Below are 22,154 nucleotides of genomic sequence, written 5' to 3' on the forward strand. Positions count from 1 at the left end.
TCCATGGCTAGGTTTACAGACTCACTGTAGAGGAATCTAGGAAGGAGTTCCTGGCTCTTTTGGATGAGGGCAGAGCTGTGGCCAGGGCAGCGCTCCAAGTGGCCTCAGATATGGCGGACTCCGTGGCCCGGACCCTGGCTTTGGCCATTTTCATGAGGCGTGCATCTTGGCTGCAGTTGTCAGGCCTGTCAGTGCAGGTTCAACAGTCCATCCAGGACCTCCCTTTTGATGGCTTGGTGCTGTTCATGGAACAAACAGAGCGCCAGTTACATGGCCTGAAAGACTCTAGGGCTACCTTGCACTTGCTGGGCCTCTACACACCAGCTCCCGTGAAAAAGCAATTCAAACCTCTGCACTCCTACAGGTTCAGGAACCAATCCTGGACAGTGCCCTTCCACAGAAAGGGTAGGAGCTACAAGTGCTGGCAAGGCCAACAGCTGGCGCCCTCAGCTCCCTCGAGCTCTATCTGCAGCCAGTATTTTGAGGTTGCACTCAAGCCTGTGTTCTGGATCCAGCACCATTGCTTTTCTCAACTGTCTGTCTCTCTTCCTCCTTGCCCAGGGCTTCTATAACATTAGACCAGTGGGTCCTCAGCACAGTGGCAAGGGAGTACACCCTCCAGTTTATTTCTGCTCCTCCATCTGACACCTTCCCCATCCCTTTCAGGGACCCTTCGCACGAGCATGTGCTCCCTCAGGTGGTGCAGGGCCTTCTGTGAGTGGGAGCTGTGGAGGAAGTCCCTCTGCACTTGAGGGGCAAAGGATTTTACTCATGTTATTTTTTGATCCCAAAGGCCAGGGAGGGGCTACAGCCCATTTTCGACTTGCAGAGCCTCAACAAGTATCTTAAGAAGCTGAAATTCTGCATCATCTCCCTGGCCTCCATCATTCCTTCCCTGGATCTGGGAGACTGGTACGCTGCCCTCAACCTGAAAGATGCTTACTTTCACATATTGATCTTTTACAGGCACAAAAGGTTCCTACGTTTCGTAGTTGGGACCACCCGCTAGCAATTTGCAATGCTCCTCTTTGGCCTAGTGACAGCACCAAGGGTGTTTACAAAGTGCATGTCGGTGGTGGTGGCCTACCTCAGACGTAGGGGTATTCAGATTTGTCCGTACCTCAATGACTGGCTCATTAAGGCCTGTTCCAACGTATAGGTTCAGTGCAGCGTCAGGATGTTGCGAGCCACTTGTCAAGCTCTAGGCCTGTTGATAAAAGAACAAAAATCAACATTGGTTCTGGTTCAAAGAATAGTTAATTGGAGCAGTCCTCGACTCTGCCAAAGCTTGCGTGCCAGAGGCCAGTTTCAAGGCAACGTCAGATCTGCTTGCCAAAGTCATGGCCCACCCTATCACCACTGTCTGGGTGTGCCTCAAATTATTGGGGCACATGGCTGCATGCACATATGTAGTTTGGCATGCGAGACTCAGACTGTGCCCCCTCCAGATGTGGCTGGCGTTGGTCTACTCCCCAGCCAGGTATCACCTGGACAAGCACCTCACAATCCTGCCATAGGTACTTACTTTCCTGCAGTGGTGATCTGATCCGGCCCTTGTGTTTGGAAGTGTGCTGTTTGTGAGCCCACGGTCTCCCTGATATCAGATGCATCTGACCTCAGATGGGGAACGCATCTCAGTACACTGCAAACGCAGGGGCTGTGGTCACCTGTGGGACTTCTGCATCCAACATGGAATCCATGCTAGAACCCTCACACCTCCCCGGTGTCTAGAACATGCTAGTTGTGGTCTCTCCACTCGGATGTTGTCAGGACGCTCTTCCAGAAGTGGGGAAAAACTCCCAGCACCGGTGCATGTGGTGAGCACACACACCTATAATGGAATGGACATGAACAACACATCTTGAAGAACAACAGTTATGAAAGGTAACTGTCTTTTTCCTTTTGTATGTGAGTACAAGATGAACTGCACTGACTTTTTTTTATTATTTGATAAGTTCTTCATAAATCATTGGAAGCATTTTTCTGACACCAACAGAAAAGGATGAGGCCAAGCCAGATGGGTTACTAGGCAGAGTTCAATTCCCTCTACATCCACTACAGAACGAGGCAAGCCACATTTAAAGGACTAGTAGAGATGTTGCTTCTGGGGCTGCTTTCTGATTATCCTTCTCTGCTGATCTTTAACTTATATTCTTTCTGATTTTGAAGAATGTTTCTTTTTCTTTCTTTGTTATTCCTTTCAGCATTGTTTGACATTAGTGGGAACATCAACTGTTTGGGCAAAACACTGAACCTTGAACTCAGACTTGTTTGAAGGAAGGAAGAACTCATTTTTAAATATTTTGCCTTAGACATTGGTAGCTTGTAAGGTATTGCCTCCCTTTCTGTTACTGACTTCGGATCTGAAACTTTTATTTTTTTACAGATATTTATAATTTGCATTTAAACTACAGTTTACATGAAAAATATGAAAGAAAAATTAAAGGAAAACTAAGAGTAGGTTACACCAAGTGAGACTGAAGCTTCCAAGTTTAGGTCAAAACCACATGTAACTCATGCTTACACAGTGTACTTTGTAGCCCATCTAGTCTGCTTATGGATTATTAGTTGCTACAGCCTTTGAACTAAGGAATCTGGGTTCTTTGCTCAATCAGTAGAGGCTCATACTTTTAGATCTAGAGGTCACAGGTTAAAATCTCTGCAGATGACTGTTTGTGCAAAACAACTGAATGTTTTAACCATAAATTCCTCCCTTTCAATTGTAATTCAACCCAGGCTCACTAGAAGCTTGGCCCAAGTTTGCTGAGGGACTTCTGGGTTTATAACGAAAGCAGCCAAGTTTTGCACAAGTTTTTCAGTCACGAAAATAGAAATATGAGCATTTGCAGAGCAACTTACCCTAGCTGTGGTGTTTTTATTGTTTGTATTCCAGTAGGAGCTAGAGTTCCCTGTCAAGATTAGAGCCCCTCTCACCCCTCTCGAAGAAGAGTAGGAATTAGGTAGAGATACTTTGATTCCATTAAATTCTTCATTGTATCACAGATGTCTGATAGTGTATATATTTTTAATGTAAATTCCAAAGCTTGGTGGTTATGGGGAAAGTAGTGGACGCGATATACCTTGACTTTAGCAAATTTTTTGATACGGTGTCCCACAGTATTCTTGCCAGTAAGTTAAAGAAATATGGATTGGATGAATGGCCTGTAAGGTAGGTAGAAATCTGGCTAGATCATCAGGTTCGGTGGGTAGCTGTCATGGTATAATTCCCCACTCTGAACCTTAGCGTCCGAAAGATGGGGTATCAGCATGAATTCCTCTAAGCTCAATTACCAGCTTAGTACTTGTAGCGCTGCCACCAACCAGGAATTCCAGTGCCTGGTACACTCTGGTCCCCCCAAAACCTTGCCCAGGGACCCCCAAGACCCAGACCCTCTGGATCTTAACACAAGGCAAGTAAACCCTTTCCCCCACCGTTGCCTCTCCCAGGCTTCCCCTCCCTCGGTTACCCTGGAAGATCACTGTGAATCAAACTCCTTGAATCTTTAAACAGAGAGGAAAATTCACCTTCCTCCCTCCTTCTCTCTCCCGCTCCCAGACTCTCCCTGAGAGGGAAAGTAATCCTGATACGGAGAAAATTAACCTCTCTCTCCCCCTTCCCTCCTTTCTCCCCACCAATTCCCTGGTGGATCCAGACCCAGTCCCCTGGGGTCTCACCAGAATAAAAAAAACAATCAGGTTCTTACACAAGAAAAGCTTTTAATTAAAGAAAGAAAAAACAGTAAAAATTATCTTCGTAAATTTAAGATGGAATATGTTACAGGGTCTTTCAGCTATAGACAATGGGAATACCTTCCCAGCCTAAGTATACGACTACAAATTAAAATCCTTTCAGCAAAATACAAATTTGAACTCCTTCCAGCCAAATACACATTTGCAAATAAAGAAAACAGACATAACCTAACTCGCCTTATCTACCTAGTACTCACTATTCTGAACTTATAAGAGTCTGTATCGGAGAGATTGGAGAGAAACCTGGTTGCACGTCTGGTCCCTCTGAGCCCCCAGAGTGAACAACAACCAAAAACTAACAGCACACACAGAAGCTTCCCTCCCTCAAGATTTGAAAGTATCCTGTCCCCTGATTGGTCCTCTGGTCAGGTGACAGCCAGGCTCACTGAACTTGTTAACCCTTTACAGGCAAAAGAGACATGAAGTACTCCTGTTCTATTAACCCTTAACTGTCTGTTTATGACAGTAGCGATCAACAGCTCGATGTCTAGTTGGCAGCCGGTTTGAAGTGGAGTGCCCTAGGGTCGGTTGTGGGGCCGATTTTGTTCAACATCTTCATTAATGATCTGGATGATGAGATAGATTGCACCCTCAGCAAGTTTGCGGATCACACTAAGCTAAGCGGAGAGGTAGATACATTGGAAGGTAGGGACAGGGTCCTGAGTGACCTAGACAAATTGGAGGATTGGGTCTAAAGAAATCTGACAAGATTCCTGCATTTAGGATTGAAGAATCCCATGCACAGCTACATACAGGGAACCGACTGGCTAAGCGGCAGTTCTGCAGAAAAGGACCTGGGGATTACCTTCGACAAGAAGCTGGATAAGAGTCAACAGTGTGCCCTTTTTGCCAAGAAGGCTAATGGCATATTGGGCTGCATTAGCAGGAGCATTGCCAGCAGATCATGGGAAGAGATTATTCCCTTCTATTCGGCACTGATGAGGCCACATTTGGAGTATTGCATCAAGTTCTGGGCCCTGGACTACAGAAAGGATGTGGACAAATTGGAGAGAGTCCAGCGGAGGGCAACGAAAATGATTGGCTGAGGAGAGGCTGAGGGAAATGGGTTTATTTAGTCTGCAGAAGAGAAGAGAGAGGGTGGGATTTGATAGCAGCCTTCAACTACCTGAAGTGGGGTTCAAAAGAGGATGGAGCTCGGCTGTTCTCAGTGGTTGGCAGATGACAGAACAAGGAATAATGGTCTCAAGTTGCAGTGGGGGAGGTCTAGAATGGATATTAGGAAAAACTGTTTCACTAAGAGTATGGTGAAGCACTGGAATGGGTTACCTTGGGAGGTGGCAGAATCTCCATCTGTCGAGGTTTTTAAGGCCCAGCTTGACAAAGCCCTGGCTGGGATGATTTAGTTGGAGTTGGTCCTGCTTTGAACAGGGAGTTGGACTAGATGATCTCCTGACGTCTCTTTCAACGCTAATCTTCTGTGATTCTATAATATAGGTCCCACTTATGTTGTCATTCAGGGTGAATTCCCATCTAAATCAGAATAAAGACTGCAAGATTAGGCCCCATAGCTTGCTTTCCATTTTTACATGTGATGTTTATTAAAAAATATTCTTCTCAAACAATGGAGAGTAACTTCATTTAGTATGATGGAATTATTTGAGAAACTGTTGATAACCATTCTGTTTATGCATTTCATTGTCATTACTGGATGTAGGGATTAGAATATCATATTCTATATCCTATACTATATAAGTGTAGCATCTTGAGACCATATGATTAATTCTTCTCTTATACGCTATGGTTCCAAGTCTATAAGAGATTACGTTCCAGGAGCATTAAATTATGTAGTCAGTATATGGAAGTACAGATAGACATGCATCTAAATTGAAAATATTGCTACTTATAATTAGCAACATAAGTGACTAACCACTGTAGGATATGTTCTCTTTTCAATTTTGCATGCAAACCACTTGGATCAAGATGAGACTGTTTCTCATGTTATATTTTAGTCCAGCAAATCTGGGATAAGTTTGATTTTTATGGAACAGAATCCTTCTTGTGTTTCCATACTTGGTAACTCTTCACTTCGACCAGATACTGGGGGTTGGGGTTGGGGATTGGTCCTGCTTTGAGCAGGGGGTTGGACTAGATGACCTCCTGAGATCCCTTCCAACCCTGATATTCTATGATTCTATATTAAAATGAGTGTTTTTACAATACAGATTCCCAAGGAGACATGGATCGGACACATGTTGAGCCCAATATGTACCTCACATTGTTACTTAAAGGTAAGAGCCACAGGTGAAGTGTTTTGTTATCTGTAGCTATTAAGTCACATTCTTTGAGTTCATTTGGCTTTCTTTTTCTTAACAGTCACTATCCTAAAAGAACCTACCAACATACATGCTCTTTATTCTTGTTAAAGGTCTTTGCAAATATAACCCAGATGTAAAGCTTCGTTGTGCACCAAAAAAAAAAAAAAGAAAAAAGGCAAAGAGGAGGTATGGGGAAACCAAAAGCAAAAGATTTTAAAAGGTTACTTCCGTTTAGGAGGTTTAGAACATACTGAATTAAAGAGCTGCAGGTGTTGTATTCAGAGCACTGGGGAAAGCATTTGATAATGCCACATGAGCGATGTTATTTGTTGAGACAAGACAGTGTTTAAACTTTGAAGTCAGTATTAAACAAAGTGAAGCAGCTGGAATCTGGCATACAAAGAAACAAGTCATTCACATGAACTATTGCTATTAAGGGAACAAGAGGTACTGTATTGGAGTTGTTTTTATAGATGCCTGAAAGTTTACTCTGGGACTTAGCTGTTTTACTTTTGCATTAAAGTATACATTTGTAAAGCAAGCATCCAAGCTTTGGTAGATGAATGGTTGGGTGGAAGGTTTTGCAACAAACCTGAAGGGAGTGATAGAAATTGTTTTTGTATCTGTATAGTAGTAATTTGTACCCCAGTCCTTCAAACTATTCCATGAATGGACTCCTGTGTATTGCAGCTTGCCACAGGGGTCCACTTTTAGAGATCCAGTTGCAGGATTGAGGCCCTGGTTGGGTTCCTCATTTAAGAGATTCTTGATTTAAAATACCAGTCTTACTAACTGTCCCTGGAAGAACAGCTCAGGACTAAAAGGATGAAGCATATGTTTTTATTTGGCTTAAAAAAAAATCAGATTTGTTTATTTTTTTCTTTTGCCAAATAAAAAAATGTTTAAATAATTTTTTTCTTCTTTGTTCCTTATGTTAACATATGGTGTTAGTAACCAAACCTCTCTCCAGTCTGTTTGATTCCTGCTCCAATTGGCACAAGTTCTGATGCACAGTATGCTGTATATGAAGTGTGTATGTGCAAATACATCTCACAGAAATTTTTTTATAACTGGCCATGGATTGAAATAGATCATTTTCATGTCCTGTTCAATTTGAATCTTGAAAGTTTAGTACTGAACATTAATTTGTTATAGACTGCTGAGTACAAGGAAAAAAACTCCCAAATCTGAAAACTGACCTTTCCATCGCAGTCACCAAAATGTTGTCAGTCATTATTATTGAATTTGAACCAGTCAAAGGCTCTTACATGGATGTTAACAATATCACTTTTCAAAAATTATGTTAATGTATTCTATGAGATGGTGGTGATTAATGGAGAAATGAAGGACATCTGAGGTCACCAGTTCTTATTGGGTTTTAACATGGAAAATATCTATAAATATTGTGGCAGAGCTCTGACCTTGCTCCCATGGGTCCTGCGCTTCTAGGCGGTTTATGCTAGACTCAGTGGCTCACTGTGACCCTCCAGGTAGCCCTTCTCTCACTAGGGCCAGGGTTACAGTCTACTGAGCCCTTTTCATCATAGGCCTGTAAGGAGGTTGGTGAGAGAACTCCCACAGTCTCTGTTCAGCCTCCTGTCCTGACAGGGGCCTAACTTCCCCTCCCAGGAGATGCTCCTGTAGTGGTGGGTTGGGGGGAACCCGGGCCCGCCCTCTACTCCGGGTTCCGGCCCAGGGACCCTAATGGTAGCAGTTATTGGCAGCCAATCTTTCACTGCCAGAGTTGCTACATTTCCCTGGGCCACTTCCCCACAGCTCTCCTGCTTCTCCCTTCTTCACCCTTACCTTAGGGCTCCTTTAATGATGGTCTGAGGGTGTCTTCAGTAACTAGCCCTTCAGCTACACTTCCTCGCCCCTGGCTCTCCTCTGCCTGACTGGAGTGAGCCCATTTTATAGTATCAGCAGGGCCTTAATTAGAGTCAGGTGGTCACATTAACTGAATGGCCTCACCTGACTCTTTGCAGGTTAATTAGAGTCAGGTGTTCTCATTAGCCTGGAGCAGCCCCTGCTCTGGTCAGTCAGGGAACAGAAAACTGTTAATCCAATGGCCAGTATATCTGCCTTCTGCTATTCTGCTGTACCCAGCTGGCCTGGGTCTATCACAATATGTTTAGGTAGATGTTTATAAAACTAAATAGAGTACTTCCAGATCTTTTAAACAGGCAAAAGCTGCTGAACTTGTGATAAGAATAATGCTTAGTTACCTGATTTATTGTGTTTTTATGGAATAGTGAAATTCTCCATTCAATTTTTATATACTATACACCACTACAAGTTGCATATTTATGAATGAAGGATGTTTAAGATGAAAGCCTCTATTTATTGATCATAAGATGTTATCTTCTGATAAAATAATAAAACAAAATGCCACATCATTAAAATAGGAGGTTTCCAAAGGTTTTATGCAGGCACAAATACTGATAACTAGATCCAGCCAAAAGGCAGGGACAGCTGTTAGCGAGTGTATATGTTTGTATGTATTTGCAGATATATAAGCACACGAGTATATATGCTCTCTATGTGTGTATTTGTATATAGGTGTGGTGTGTGTGCGCACATGCATATAAGTTACTTATATAATATATGCACCAGGCATATCAGAGGTCAGATTTAGAAAGAATTGACAATAATAAAACACAGATGAGGGTAACTTAATAGTTGTGCCATTAGGCCAACATAGACTTAGAATACCAATAGCTTTGGAAACTTGCAGTCACAAAGCAAGATCTCAAACTTTCCTGAAATAGAATATCCATAAACCTTCATATTTAAAATGTTGAAAGTATAGATAACACATTTTCTGCACATGTCTAATGTATACAGTAGAAAACATGTTAAAATTATGTCTCGAAAATAAATCATTGTTCTGTATACATGGCAATGGATCTTTACAAAAATAAATAGAAGATAGTGAAATAGCTGAGAATATTTCTGTTAACCAATTAGAATGTATTATTCTATTGGTTTCTGTATGTACTTTTCACATTTTATATCAAACATAAAATTGGACTCTAGTATGTCTGCAGAACATATTACAGCATATGTTAGGAAGAACTTAGACTTGTATGGGCTTTCAGCACCCCAGCTTCAAACACTTGGCAGGTTAGATGAAGTTATTGCAAACTCCTTGCATCAGGGAATATTCTTTTTGAACAAACCTGAAAACAGCTGTTGAAACAATGACATCATGGAATAGTGGCATGACTGTGGAAATTATTAACGAAGTCAAGCTTTGAAAGCATCAAACTACAAATAATATAGGTAGAGTATACAAAGGTTTGCTTTAGTATTTATTGATGATTTACAAAGTTTCTTTAGGCATCACACTTTCACATGTTAAGTCTATACTAGCTTAGTTTCTGACTAACTGAACATTCACACTTTTTTCACTTCCCGTTTTTCATAACAAGTTTCTTTTTTTAAGCAGCCCCTGGTTGCATCAAGTGAGTCCTATCTGAAAAATAACTTCATCCATAATATATATGATGTGTGCAACATTTTAGCATTTCCAAAAATGTCCTTTTAAACAACTTCTTGCATGTACTCACTGTGGATTAGGTTTGCTTAGGGCTTATGCCAAAGTAAACCTTGTCAGATTTACTTTGCAGAGGAAAGACAGCAGGGGAATGAGGCTGTTTGTGCAAAGTCTCAGGGTGGGTGTGGGTGTAATAGGGTATCAGTGCCTGAAGAGTGAATTGGATTGGGAAGAGAGTGTCACGATAGCAGCCAGGTAACTCACTGACTTAATGGCAACTCTGAAAAAGGGATAGTGGTATCTCTACCTTCCTTCTACAGGGGCCAGCCTTCCTGAGGTGCAAGAAGTTTAGCTGGCATAAGTTGCTCCCTGTATTGGATTTACCAGGTTTGGCCATAAATGTGTTTGACCTCCTTGGAAGTTGGCAGCCACTGTAGACCGAAAAGCCCTAGATGAAATTTTATATTAGCAGTGGTTTTTATTCCATCACTGATCAGTTTAATTAACAATTGAAGTATGTTTTGGCACATTCAAGTGAAAGCAGGGTGTTGCTGCATTGTCATAATAGATAAGCCTGACAAATATTTTGTGTGTGGAATTGAGAAAATGGAGTTCTAATTGCCGAGGCTGTCGGAGAACAAGGGAAGATCACTAATGTACTGTGTCATGTTAGTAGAAAAACAAACTTCGCCACTGTCACACTCACCACAACAAGTATATTTCAGCTTACCTCTAGGGTGTTTGGTTTTTGTTATTAAACCGATTATTTTACAAAGTGACACTGAGTCCACAAAACGCCTTGTAAGTAATGAAGCTTATGGTAGCCTGACAGTATTGATTGGCTGCAGGAGGGTGGTTCCTCCCTGCCCTAGATTTTAACTTTTGACTAATAACACGAGGTACTTATGGGAGGCCTTTGTCCACACATTTAAATCTGTGCTGATGTTGCTATAAAGCCAGATAGATGTTAGTTGAATTTACTCAGTAACTGGTTTCCTCATCTACTCCAAAGACTAAATATATGTTAAAAGAATTTACTTTAGAGGCTCATTCCATAGTATGTTGATCAGATTAATTTGCCACTTGTTTCATTGTTTCCACAGTGGTGAGGAGATGATCTTGAACTTCCCATATCCCTTATTTTTAATTTTAAACTAATAGAAAAATAAAGTTCAGAAATAGCTTTTAAAAATTACTACTGTGGGGATTCTCCCCCCCCCCCCCGAAGTCCTGTTTATTTGGGAGAGCTGTAGTATGGACAACAGTTACATGTGTAATATTGTCTGTTTTCCTCACTGATACTGAAAGAGATTAATTTGAGCTCCTGAATTGTGTGCCATTAATTGCCATCACCTCCCATCCTGCGGAATCTCCCAAACAGTTAGTGGTATGGTGCCAAAGAACAGTGAAAGCTAGAAGATATCTAAAGGCAGAGAGCTATCTTCCAGTCATTCCGTATTTTATTTTTTTTTGCCTCCTGTGCTGGAACCTTGGAGCCTAGTTAACATTTTGAATCCAGATCCTCCTTTCCCTCTAGCACCTATTCAGTGAGGTTAGACAAGAAGAAGGATGACTCTGAGAAGAGGGAGCAGAACAGGAAGAACCCAGCTAAGAAAGCTTAGACAACATCACATAGTGCCTGTGCACCAGTTGTGTGTGCTACCCGTCCTGAAAAGAGTCTTGGGAAGTGTAGAGGTGCAGACTCAGCCCTGCAGTGCCTCTTGCTGGTGACTTCCAGGAATTAGCTCATTCCAGCTCCGGAGTGCCCTCTGCAGGCCGGTGATCCGCCTGTCCTCTGGCCCCCGTGTCCCTCCCGGACCGGGTGCCCTGTTGTCTGGGGTGCTGCCCCCTGGCAGTAACCTCCCAGTCTTAGGGTCTCCCCTTCCCCCACCTCGCCTCAGTATCAGGCTACTGCCAGTCATCGTCTAGCCCCATGCCCTGGGGCAGACTGCAGTATCAGCCTACTCATCACTGGAAAAGTTGGGATTGGACCTGCTGCCTTTACTTACCCCTGGGCTGCCCTCTGCAACCCGCAGTACCTATTGGCCTTATGCTAGGCCATAGCCTGGGTCTTTCCAGGCTGGAGCTCCCCAGCTCCTCTGCCTTTCCCCAGCCTGCTCCTCTCAGGAACCCTGTCGCTAGCTCCCTGCACTCAGACCCTTCTCCCTCCACAGGCAGAGGGAGACTGCTGAGCTCCTGGCTCCCAGCATCTTTATATAGGCCAGCTGTGGCCTAATTGGGGCGTGGCCCAGCTGCAGCCACTTCCCAACCAGCCCAGCTTAGCAGCTTCCAGCCACAACCTTCCCCCAGGGCTGTTTTAAGCCCTTCAGGGCAGGAGTGGGGTAACCACCCTGCTACAGGGAGCTTGCTCCAAGGGATCCTTCCCCAGCTGGTAGTTTCCCAGGCCTTCTTTTACCTAAGCCACCTCCTGTCAGACTGCTTGTTACATCTACTCCTTGGCTGGAACCTACCACTGGATGGAAGAAAAAAGGGATAAATGACAAGAGTCTAAGGTAGGGCTTGTTCATCCATAGTGATAGAGTGTAGCCCTGTGGGTGAAGAAGTAGAGTGTATCTACTGTTAGTTATTTTAACTTTCGTTTTCTTGCTTTTTTAAATTTTTGTCAGATATGCTGGGTGTCACAACTTTGTTTCACAAGGCTTTTGCCATGTGACTATATAAGAAGATACAGATTTCTGAATTTTACACGCACACACACCCCTCTATATCTATATGTGTGTGAGTGCCTTGTAAAGAAATGTAGTGGCTGAATTAAGACCACACTGGGAAATATGAGACAAAGACGTAGCTGGCTATGTAACACGTCCAGCATACGTTTTGCCATATGTCTGTCCTTGACATAAGAGTATGTATCCTTATATCCATAAGATGATGCAATACAGTGATGGCTTTAGTACATTTGAAATTGTTCTATTTGGACTGTAAAATACGGTAATTACCAGTATTCTGCCTTTTATTTTAGGAGAGGAAACTGTACCACATTTAAGTTCACTGACTTCTCCAGCGAAGATGTCAGTGATGCTGCCTTCCATGAATATAGATGACCAGACGCAAAGTATCAGTACGGTACATGGGGATTCAGACTCTTCAGGAACAGATACATTTTAAAACATGGGGTTTTTAACAGTCTCACATATCTGAAAATTTTCTAGGGAAGTATTTTTTCTAGCTAGTGTTATAATCCATATATTTTTGGCATGAAATCTCTCAGTACTGTTTTTTTTCTACTTACTGTGTTTTGTAATTTTGTATTCATTGGAATGTAAATCTAGAAAATTATTTTGTTGTGGATATATATATAAAATATTTTAAACAAAAATAAAAATGTAATTTTTCAGCATTACTGGGATTAAATGGCCCTCACACTGATTTATTTGAAAATGCATTTATATGTTGAGTATTTGAGTATGAAGGGGATCTGTATTATAGACCTCTTTAATTCCCTGGCAAAATTCCCATTGATTTCAATGGGTAAAGGATTGGGGCCTATCGTATGTCTCAAAGGCCTTTGAAATTATTTTGATCTCTATGAAGAAATATACAAATCAATGGGATTTCTTGACAGATCTTTTGAAAGAAACAGGCTAAGCCACAACACAGCAAAACAGGGAAACACAGCTTTGGAGAGGAAGAATGCATGAATGACTCTGCCATAAGTTGAATATTCTGGTTAGCTGGTATATAGAGGCCATTGTAACAGAATGGATTTTCAGTTATTGAAAAGGGAGTTTGGAAGTAAAATATATTTGAAAACCAAGTATTGAAAGATTATGTTCTTAAATGTGTTGAGCAGTTTTGATTGACTCCTAAAACTCTCCTAACAAACAATAAGGCAACACAAACACAATTGTCTTCTTTGTTGTTTTACTACATGTATTTCTTCTTGCAAGCTTTATTATATTTTTTCAATATTTTGGCATGTAAGTTTCTTTAGAGTTGTTTTTCATTCTTGAACTGTGATTGTATGAGAGAGATGGAAATCTTTAAAAGATTAAAGAATACAAATAAAACAAATTCAAATTATGTGACAAGAAACGTCTTAACTAGTCACAGTCCTCAAAAAAAATCCAGTGTTCTCCCTTTAAAAATAACAGCTACCATCACCCTCTGGAGAGATTATTCAGTTTGTTTATGGAGCAACGACAATGTGTTCAGTACTGTACAAAATATAGAGGAAGTTGTGATCCTTGCCCAAGGGAGCTTCTAATCTAAATGAAATAATTTGGATGCATAACACTTCAAGTACAGACATCAGCAGGCAGTGCAAACTCTTTGTACCTTTGCTCCATTCTTTATCCTATCTGAGCCTACAGTGTGATATCCCTGGAAAGTCTGGGATATCACAGCTCTTGTAAGGCACCAGGGGTATCAGGGAACCTCTCAAGTGGCAAGGAAACAATCCCTTCCTTTTTTAATAGGTTGTATATACCTCACTGTGACTTTGAGGCATATAACATCACTTTATCAGCTGCAGCTTCACTCCATCCTTTAATCACCTGCAGATAGGCTGCTACCATGAACAATTCTTGTATGCAGTGTAGCTGTAGCCATGTCAATCTCAGGATATTAGAGAAACAAGGTGAGTGGGGTAATATCTTTTATTGGTGGGAGAGACAAACTTTTGAGCTACACAGAGCTCTCCTTCAAGTCTTTGAAAGGTACTCCCAGCGTCACAGCAACATGCAAGGTGGAATGGTTTCTGTCAATCACATTTTAGGTCGAGCTATGGTATGTGTAGCTACTTGTTCTGTTTTGATACTGTTGACCATGAGGTTCTTTTGACATGGCTTCAATCCCTTGCAAGGATAAATAGAGAGAGAATAGAAATTACTGAGCCATCAAGCTCAGAGGTATCCCAGAAGGTTCTGCTCCAGGGGCTCGCTCACTGGGGTACTACAGATAGTAACAGGTTTACAGTGGCGCTGGGCCCACACTCAGGCTATGTCTACACTACCGCAATAAGTTGACCTATGCTACAGAACTCCAGCTATGTGAATAACCAGCTGGAGTTGACATACCTTAGGTCAAGTTACTGTGGGGTCTACACCGCGGGGGGGTCGACGGGAGAAAATCTCCCATCAACTTACCTTACTCTTGTCGTGGTAGAGTACAGGGGTCGACTGGAGAGCAATCTGCAGTCGATTTGGTGGGTCTTTACTAGACCCACTAAATCGACGTCCAGTAGATTGATCTCAGAGCATTGATCCCAGCTGTAGTGTAGATCTGCCCTCAGAAGGGACCCCAGTGCCTGGACTGTGGCCCATCCCCCTCCCCGTGCTCCACCTTCAGGCCCTGCCCTAACTTGGCCTCTTCCCCACCGAGGTCCACTGCTGCTTGTTCCCTCTCGCCCCTTTCCCCCCACTGCGAACAGCAGGCCAGGGCTCGAGGGGAAGAGGCCAGGCGGGGCCTCAAGGTGGAGGCCAAGGTAAGGCTTTGGGGGGAAGAAGCTAAGCGATGACACGGCCTTGGGGCAGAGCGGGGGTAGGGCCCACAAAAGATTAATTCAGCCCTGACTACAAAGCGCTGTTTTTTATTCTTTCTGTCATACCTGTAGGTGGGGATGCTAACGAAGGCAATGAAGCACTTTGGGCATTTTTCTGGGTCTTGCAAAGTAAACATTGATAAAAATAAACCACAAGGTAGCATTTCATTGAGAGCTTGACTACTGGGATTTGGTTCTCAGTGTTTTGAGGAGCACATAGGCCAGCAGTGCTGCTCGGAGGGGGAGTGGTGGTGGTTGGGAGGGGTTCGTGGCTGAGGGATGTGTAGGTTTGGTGCATCCCTACTGAACGGATCCTAAGGTGTCCCAAATAGAATTCCTGAAGTAGGGTGGGATGCAGTGGTGCAACACCTCTCAAAGGTCAATCTCCTTTTCATTCATGGTGCAGCAAACCTGGCAACCCCAAGGAGATGTGATCTGCACTTCTCTGTGCCAATGAGGGAGAAGCTGGTATACTCCATGTAGATCATTTTATGAATGAGCATTTAGGAAAGTGTGTATAAGAATTTGGGAACTAGCTAGTAGCTACATTTGTGTTTTTTGTTTTGTTTTGTTTTATTCTGACCATCTTTGAAAAGGAAAAATTACCAACCTACTTTCTTGAATTTAATGTCGTGCTTGAGATACCTGTAACTTTCTGTCTTCAAGTTTAAAATGGAGAGTACATGTTCTGTGAGCACAGCCAGGATGTGATAAGGAATTCATCTTTGTGTATCAGAGTTCCATTTTCTTTCTATAGCTCTTACAACTATAAATGCATGTTTCTCCTAGTCATTTGCAAAACTGAAATTGCATGATTTTCAAGACTGCTGTATGGATTTCTTCCAAGCAAGTCCTTGGAGCATGTCATCAAAGTCTATTGTCATCAAATAGCATTTCATCCAGTGGAAGTATAAAAATGCAAGTTCAGTGTAGCTATATTTTGCAGTTAATTCTCAAAATGCTTGGTTCATTTCTTGGTTTAAGTTAACTTGTGGTGGAACTTGTTTGATTTTTGTGACTATACCTCCTGTTTTGAAGAGAGATGTTCATGTACTCGAGTTGCAGCCTCCTAAAGTGGAAAGTTGAAGTGTTTAAAGTATCTGTTTTAGCAAGTCATCCTGTTCTGACTTTGGTAAGTACAATGAGACAACTTACATTCAGAATCTGGTAATTGCAGTCCATTTTTCTAGAGGGAAAAAAGTCATACTCCAGAAACAGTGCCAAATAAATAAAATAGGAAACTGAGGCTGTCTCCACAAAAAGATGCACCTAGAGTGTGCAAGCTTCCTGACCCGAAGATAGGAACCACAGTCCCATTCTTGTATTTTGCTCCTTTTGGACAGAACCCTGCAGCCTCATTAAGCGCCACTGAAGTCAGTGGCATGTAGCCAGTCTCAGGATTGGCACATAAAATGGCTGTTACTGACCTGAGACAAATGTAAAGAACTATACTTCATCATCCTGTTCCCAGTTCCCTTATGCTCTGTTTTTCAGCATATAAAACATTGAGAATGTCACATCTACTACTTCCCTGTTCCTGTTTCGGATTTGAGAAATTTGACTATTTTGCAGCTCATGTTGCTCATCTTTAAAGCTAACTGGGGAAAAGTGGTTGAAATGAGTTAACAATATACAGCAACTTTCTAGAGTTCTGAAACCCTTTACAAATTTACACACAAACGTTATACAGGTATCATTTAGGCCCTGATCCTGCAAGGACTTATGCCCATGATTAATCTTAACCTCTAGAGTTAAATGAGACCACTCCATAGGTTTAAGATTAAATACGCATTTAAAACTTTGTAGGATCCTTGCCTTACTCTGCTGCTGATATGCAGACACTCCAGGGGCTAAGCTGCACAGCATGCAACCCTTGAAGACAGAAGGTGAAGAGTATTGCAGCCAATTGAATTTGCAGGACAGGAGATCTCTAATCCTGCCTCTCAGTTCATCCTTTTATAAAAGTCTAATAATGTTTTCTCCTGTCTGTAAATAAAAAAAACAGTCCTGCTGTTCCACGTAATGCTGTGTGATATTAGTGGTGGGCGCATTTATTTGCAGTATGTGCTCTGGTTCAACATGTCTTCCACTTAATTCCTAATTTAATTTAATTTAATTCTGGCCTTACACATTTTGTCTCATTGGTAATTTGTTACACTTTCAAACTAGCATCTTTCCATTTAAACCTTTTGATGTGTTTTTGTCCTTTTGATATCTGGAATAGCTCTACAAATGTAATAAACTTGTTTTCTAGACCAATGGCATAGCTTGGTTTTTGCTGCTAATCTTTTATTATTGCGCATTTGAACATTGTCCTTCTAGAACAATATTGGTCATCCAAAGTAGAATGCATAATTTACACAATGATGAAGGAAAATCTAAATTAATGGGAATTCTGGCTATTTATCTGGTGCAGAGGAAGCTTTTATTTATTTATTTTTGCATGGGGGAAATCCCCAAAAAGTGTGTTGCATGTGGAAGAGGACAAGCTCTTTAGGGCTTCTGTACCAGGAAAGCGCTGGCCCCTTGGTAAATTTTTTCTCGAACTCTCATTAGTGATGAAAGTAGGGGCATTGCAATAGAAGCTATTCTCTAAATCCCCTTAAAAAAGTGTTTAAAAATGTGATCCTGCCTCTGCCCAGTGGGCTAGTAATGGACTAATGATGCCATAGGGTCCAGTCCTGCAATGAGAACATTGTAGACACACATTTTTGTGCCCATGTGGAACCCCTGTAAATTCTGGTTTATACAAGTTCCTAGACTGTGTTTGTCAACGTAGTATCTGAGCCCCTTCCAGTAGTGTGTTAAGCAATGTGACTACACATCTGTCATGTGGTGGTTGTGCTCTCATCCTCTCCTGGGGGAGTGAGTGCATTGCAATGGTCTGTTTTGGAATGGTTATATATATATGTGTGTGTGTATGTATGTATGTATTTATGTTAGAGAAGGCAAAGAAATGCACAGTGCACTTGGAGAGGAACGTGATGGGGTTTGTGATGATCCTTAGTTCCTGTGAGAGTTCACTCCACAGTCTTGGGCCGGTCCCCAAGAAAGCTGTCTCTTGCACAGGTGAACTTTACCCTTAGGGCTGGTCTACGCTTGGGGGGAGGGGATCGATCAAAGATACGTAACTTCAGCTATGCTATTTACATAGCTGAAGTCAAAGTATCTTAGTTCGACTTACCTGGCTGTCCTCATGGTGGCAAGTCGACCATCGCAGCTCCCCCGTTGACTCTGCTTACTCCTCCTGCCGAGATAGAGTATGGGTGTCGATTCGGGGATCAATTTAAAGGGTCTTGACTAGACATGATAAATTGATCCCCGATAGATCGATTACTACCCACCGATCCAGCAGGTAGTGTAGATGTGGCTTTACTATAGACAATTCTGTATCCCAGAGCTTTAGTTGATCTTTAAGATGCCTTAGGTCCAGGCCACTGAGCACCTTGAAGAGGAGGACCAAGACCTAGAACTTGATTCGACTGTGGGGTTCTGCTTGTGCAATTCTCATTGTAAGATCAAAGCCCTTGTTGGCAAAAGAGAAAAAAAAATGGTGCGATACAAAAGTCAGAAACCATCCGAAGAGTCAAGAGGGCATATTTTCTTCAGACTCAGGCAAAAGCACTGGAGCTGCTACAGCTCTCACTGAAACAAGGCAAGCAAACCTCCTTCTTGCAGAGGTAAGTAGTAATTTGTGCTGCTTTCTGTGTCAGTGTTGGGATTTGTTTCCCTGATCTTCTATGTGTGTGTCTCAGCATGCTGACTTCTTACTGTAATCTGACCATTTCCACCCAAGAGAGTACCTAGAATTTTGTTTGTTTGTTTTTTTGTTTTACTTATTTGCAGCCTCTTATCACCTGCATGGCTGACTCTTCGAATGCTATGTGGAAAGGTAGCCAGCCTGATTAACGACATGAAGCCTATTTTTGATGAGTTGGCATTTGGGAACTACTTCTTGCAGTGATGGGAAGTCTGAAGCAATGGGGGAATGCTGTGGGTGCCTGGAATCCTGTCATGTTTTTCGTTCTTTTGACAGTCTTGAAAATTGTCTTCACTGTTCCTGTATGACCTGCTGTTGGGGAAGGTCACTCAGTGCCCTACATCTGTCACATCAATAGAGTCTTAACTTATGCAGCTGAGTTGCTTCTCTTCCCCTGGAAGGTTGTGCTTTGTGTCCTTATTCAGACCCTGTAGCAAAATAACCGGCACCAGTTAGCTGCTCAAACGCATAATATTTTCAATGAAACCCAGCCACTGTTTAAACAGTGGTTAAATTTGTTAATACTTATTGTTTAATGTAGTTTTTTCATGGAAGATGTGAGATGAATCCCGTATTTGTATTACTTGTATTATGATAGCACTCAGGAATCCCTGTCATTAATCAGGGTCCCATAGCGTTAGGTGCGGCACAAACACATTAACAAACAGATGATCCCAGTCCCAATGAGGTAACAGTCTCAGTAAATAAGATTTAAGTTTTGAGATTCCTGCTCTCAGTCCTGTGCTCCTTCCTCTAGGCCTGGCCTCTCAGCATGAAATCCCTCTTTGCCTTTCTTTAACAGTTGATCTCTTTCATGTTGTTGTTCAGGTTTTTGGGGGGCAGGGTCTAGGACGATAATCAAAGATGCCATCTCAACAAGAAATCTCTTCCCTTTTGAGGTAGTTGCACTATTCCAGCTCCCAGATTAGATTGTAAGGTTTTCAGTGCTGTCTTGTACTGTGTCTATGTACAGCACCTAGTGCAATTGGGTTCTGGTCCTGGAAGTTTGCTTTCCTGCTTCTACTAGATAGAAAAATGCAGGCTGTCCTCTACAGGCTTGGTAGTCAAGGAGGAGAGAAGGTGACCACAATGCAAAGCCACAAGAGGAAAGCATAGGCAAAAGAAAGAACCTTTGAGTCTGGTAGTTTGAGTGATACCTGCCTCTCTCCCACTGCGTACAGTTTAGGAACAGACTTGTGTGTATTTGCTGTATTGTCTTTGTCCAATTTAACTAAAGATCTTTGGAGCCGGGGTTTGTTTTTGTTTTCCTTGGTCTGCACAGGGCCAGCTATGTAGATAGTGTCCAAAATAAATAATGGGAGATGACCGTTCAACCCAGACCATTTTTGTTCTTAGCTTACTCATGCCTTCCTGCTTTCTCTCCATAATCCTGACCCAGTCTTCTTGAAAACTCATCTGACTGGGCCTGGAACTCCATTCCAAGAATTTTAGGAACTCTTGCTCCTCTCTGCCATTCTCCAGTCTCTCTTGTATGAAAGAACAACCCCACATGATATACTCTGAATTTCCCTGAGGGTTATCTAAACAGTGTCACATGATCCATTTCTCTCTAACACTTACAAATGAGAAAGCATAAATCATACATCACTACAAATAAACACAACTGGCAGATGTTATTTCTTTCTGTCTAGGGCAACACAAGTTCTTTTATCTGCCGCCTCCTGTAAGCATATCTGCTCGAGAGAGAATGAAACTATTACAATATGTACACAATGATGTTCTGCTACTTTTTCTTGCTAACTATAATAGGAACTATATGCCAGAGACATTTAATGTAACGTGACTACATGAATACCTCTTACTGATTTTGCTTCTCTTAGCCAACTTGACTATAAAACCAGAAAGCATTCCTGCTTCTAAGGAAATGAACAGTCCGCCAAGAAGAGGAAAATTCTAACCATGAAATCCTGGCGCAGTTTAATGCTAGGAACCTGTGACTTTCTTTCAAGCATAATGTTTTATAGTTAAGGAGTTGAGAGACATTAGTCTTATTCTGTTATGAAAATATTGTTTGTAAATTAGAGGAATGGTAACAGCTTGTCTTTAAAGAAAATAACGCACAGAGTTAATGCCTTTCTAGAGCAACAAAATGCTCCAAAGATTTGAAATGGTCTCAGTTAAATGTTATCTGGGTTCATTTAAAATGATCACGTTTACTTGAAGGTAAGTTGGTACTCAGCCTTGCCAACATCTTGCTGTAGTTAAAAGATCATGACTATTATTTGGCCAAGAAATAAATGAAGAAATATAATTGCAGGAATTAATTCTGAGAATATTATGCTTCAGAATATGTGAGAGAACCCAAAGGAGGAAATCTCCTATTCTGGAGGGAAAAAGCCAAATATAACACTTGATCAGTATCAAACATTGATAGGAATATCCAGGGGAAGTCAGCAATGGTACTACCCAACAGATCTAGGGACAGCGCAGTGCGTTAACAAGACTGCAAGTATGAAAGAAAGCATAGACAGTGGATCCCATTTCTCTGCTTCTCTAAGGAAGCTAGTGGTTGTAGAATTTCATGGTGGCATCACTAACTCTAGAGCATCTTAGTAAACTGGCTTCATCTGCAGAACTTCTGTCTTTAAGATTTGAAGGAATGGTGGTAGCTAACATACGAATCTCAATGTGGCAGTTAGCTTTTATTATTATTTATTATTTGTTACTGTAGCACCTGGGAGCCGTAGTCACACACTGGGATCCCATTGTGCTAAGCATTGTATGGCTGTCCTGGTGGAGAGGAAGGTCAGTAGATCCGTTGTTCCAAGAGTGGAGTTGTGTGCATCCTTGGAAAATTGATTTTGTAAAATTTATTCGTGTTTCAGATAAAGCCTATGCACCGGGAATAAAACTCACTATTACAGGAAGACCAAATGATTCCAGTGACTCATATGATGCATCTACAAGAATACAGTGTGCTTCTGACAGGTCTCTGCTACATGACTTTCTTATCATAGAATCATAGAAATGGCGAGCTGGAAGGGACCTTGAGAGGTCATCAAATCCAGCCCCTTGTGCAAGCAGGACCAAGTAAAACTACACCATCCCTGATGGGAGAGTTTTAAGAACAGGCTGGACAAACACCTATGGTGGGGATTCGACAGCGTCCCTTGGAAGCCTATTCCAGAGCTTAACTACCTGTCCGGTTAGAAAGTTTTTCCTAATATCTAAGCTAAATCTCCCTTGCTGCAGATTAAGCCCATTACTACCTGTCCTACCTTCAGCGAACATGGAGAACAATTAATCACTTTCCTCTTTATAACAGCCCTTCTCATATTCGAAGATTATTATCAGGTCCCCCGTCTTCTTTTTTCAAGACTAAAAATGCCCTTTTTAAAAAACCTTTCC

At 42.0% G+C, this 22,154-nt stretch overlaps 1 protein-coding gene across 1 annotated transcript in view; it reads left to right on the forward strand.

Moving 5' to 3' along the window:
* Positions 1-22,154, forward strand: part of KIAA0586 (KIAA0586 ortholog) — a 137,433-nt gene that overhangs the window by 110,362 nt on the left and 4,917 nt on the right. The window contains 2 exon segments of the mRNA XM_030558475.1: positions 5,934-5,999; positions 21,632-21,734. Of these exon segments, the coding sequence (XP_030414335.1) occupies positions 5,934-5,999; positions 21,632-21,734 (169 nt within the window).

This window comes from Gopherus evgoodei, chromosome 4 (genome assembly GCF_007399415.2).
Source record: "Gopherus evgoodei ecotype Sinaloan lineage chromosome 4, rGopEvg1_v1.p, whole genome shotgun sequence".
In the NCBI taxonomy this organism is placed as follows: domain Eukaryota; kingdom Metazoa; phylum Chordata; order Testudines; family Testudinidae; genus Gopherus; species Gopherus evgoodei.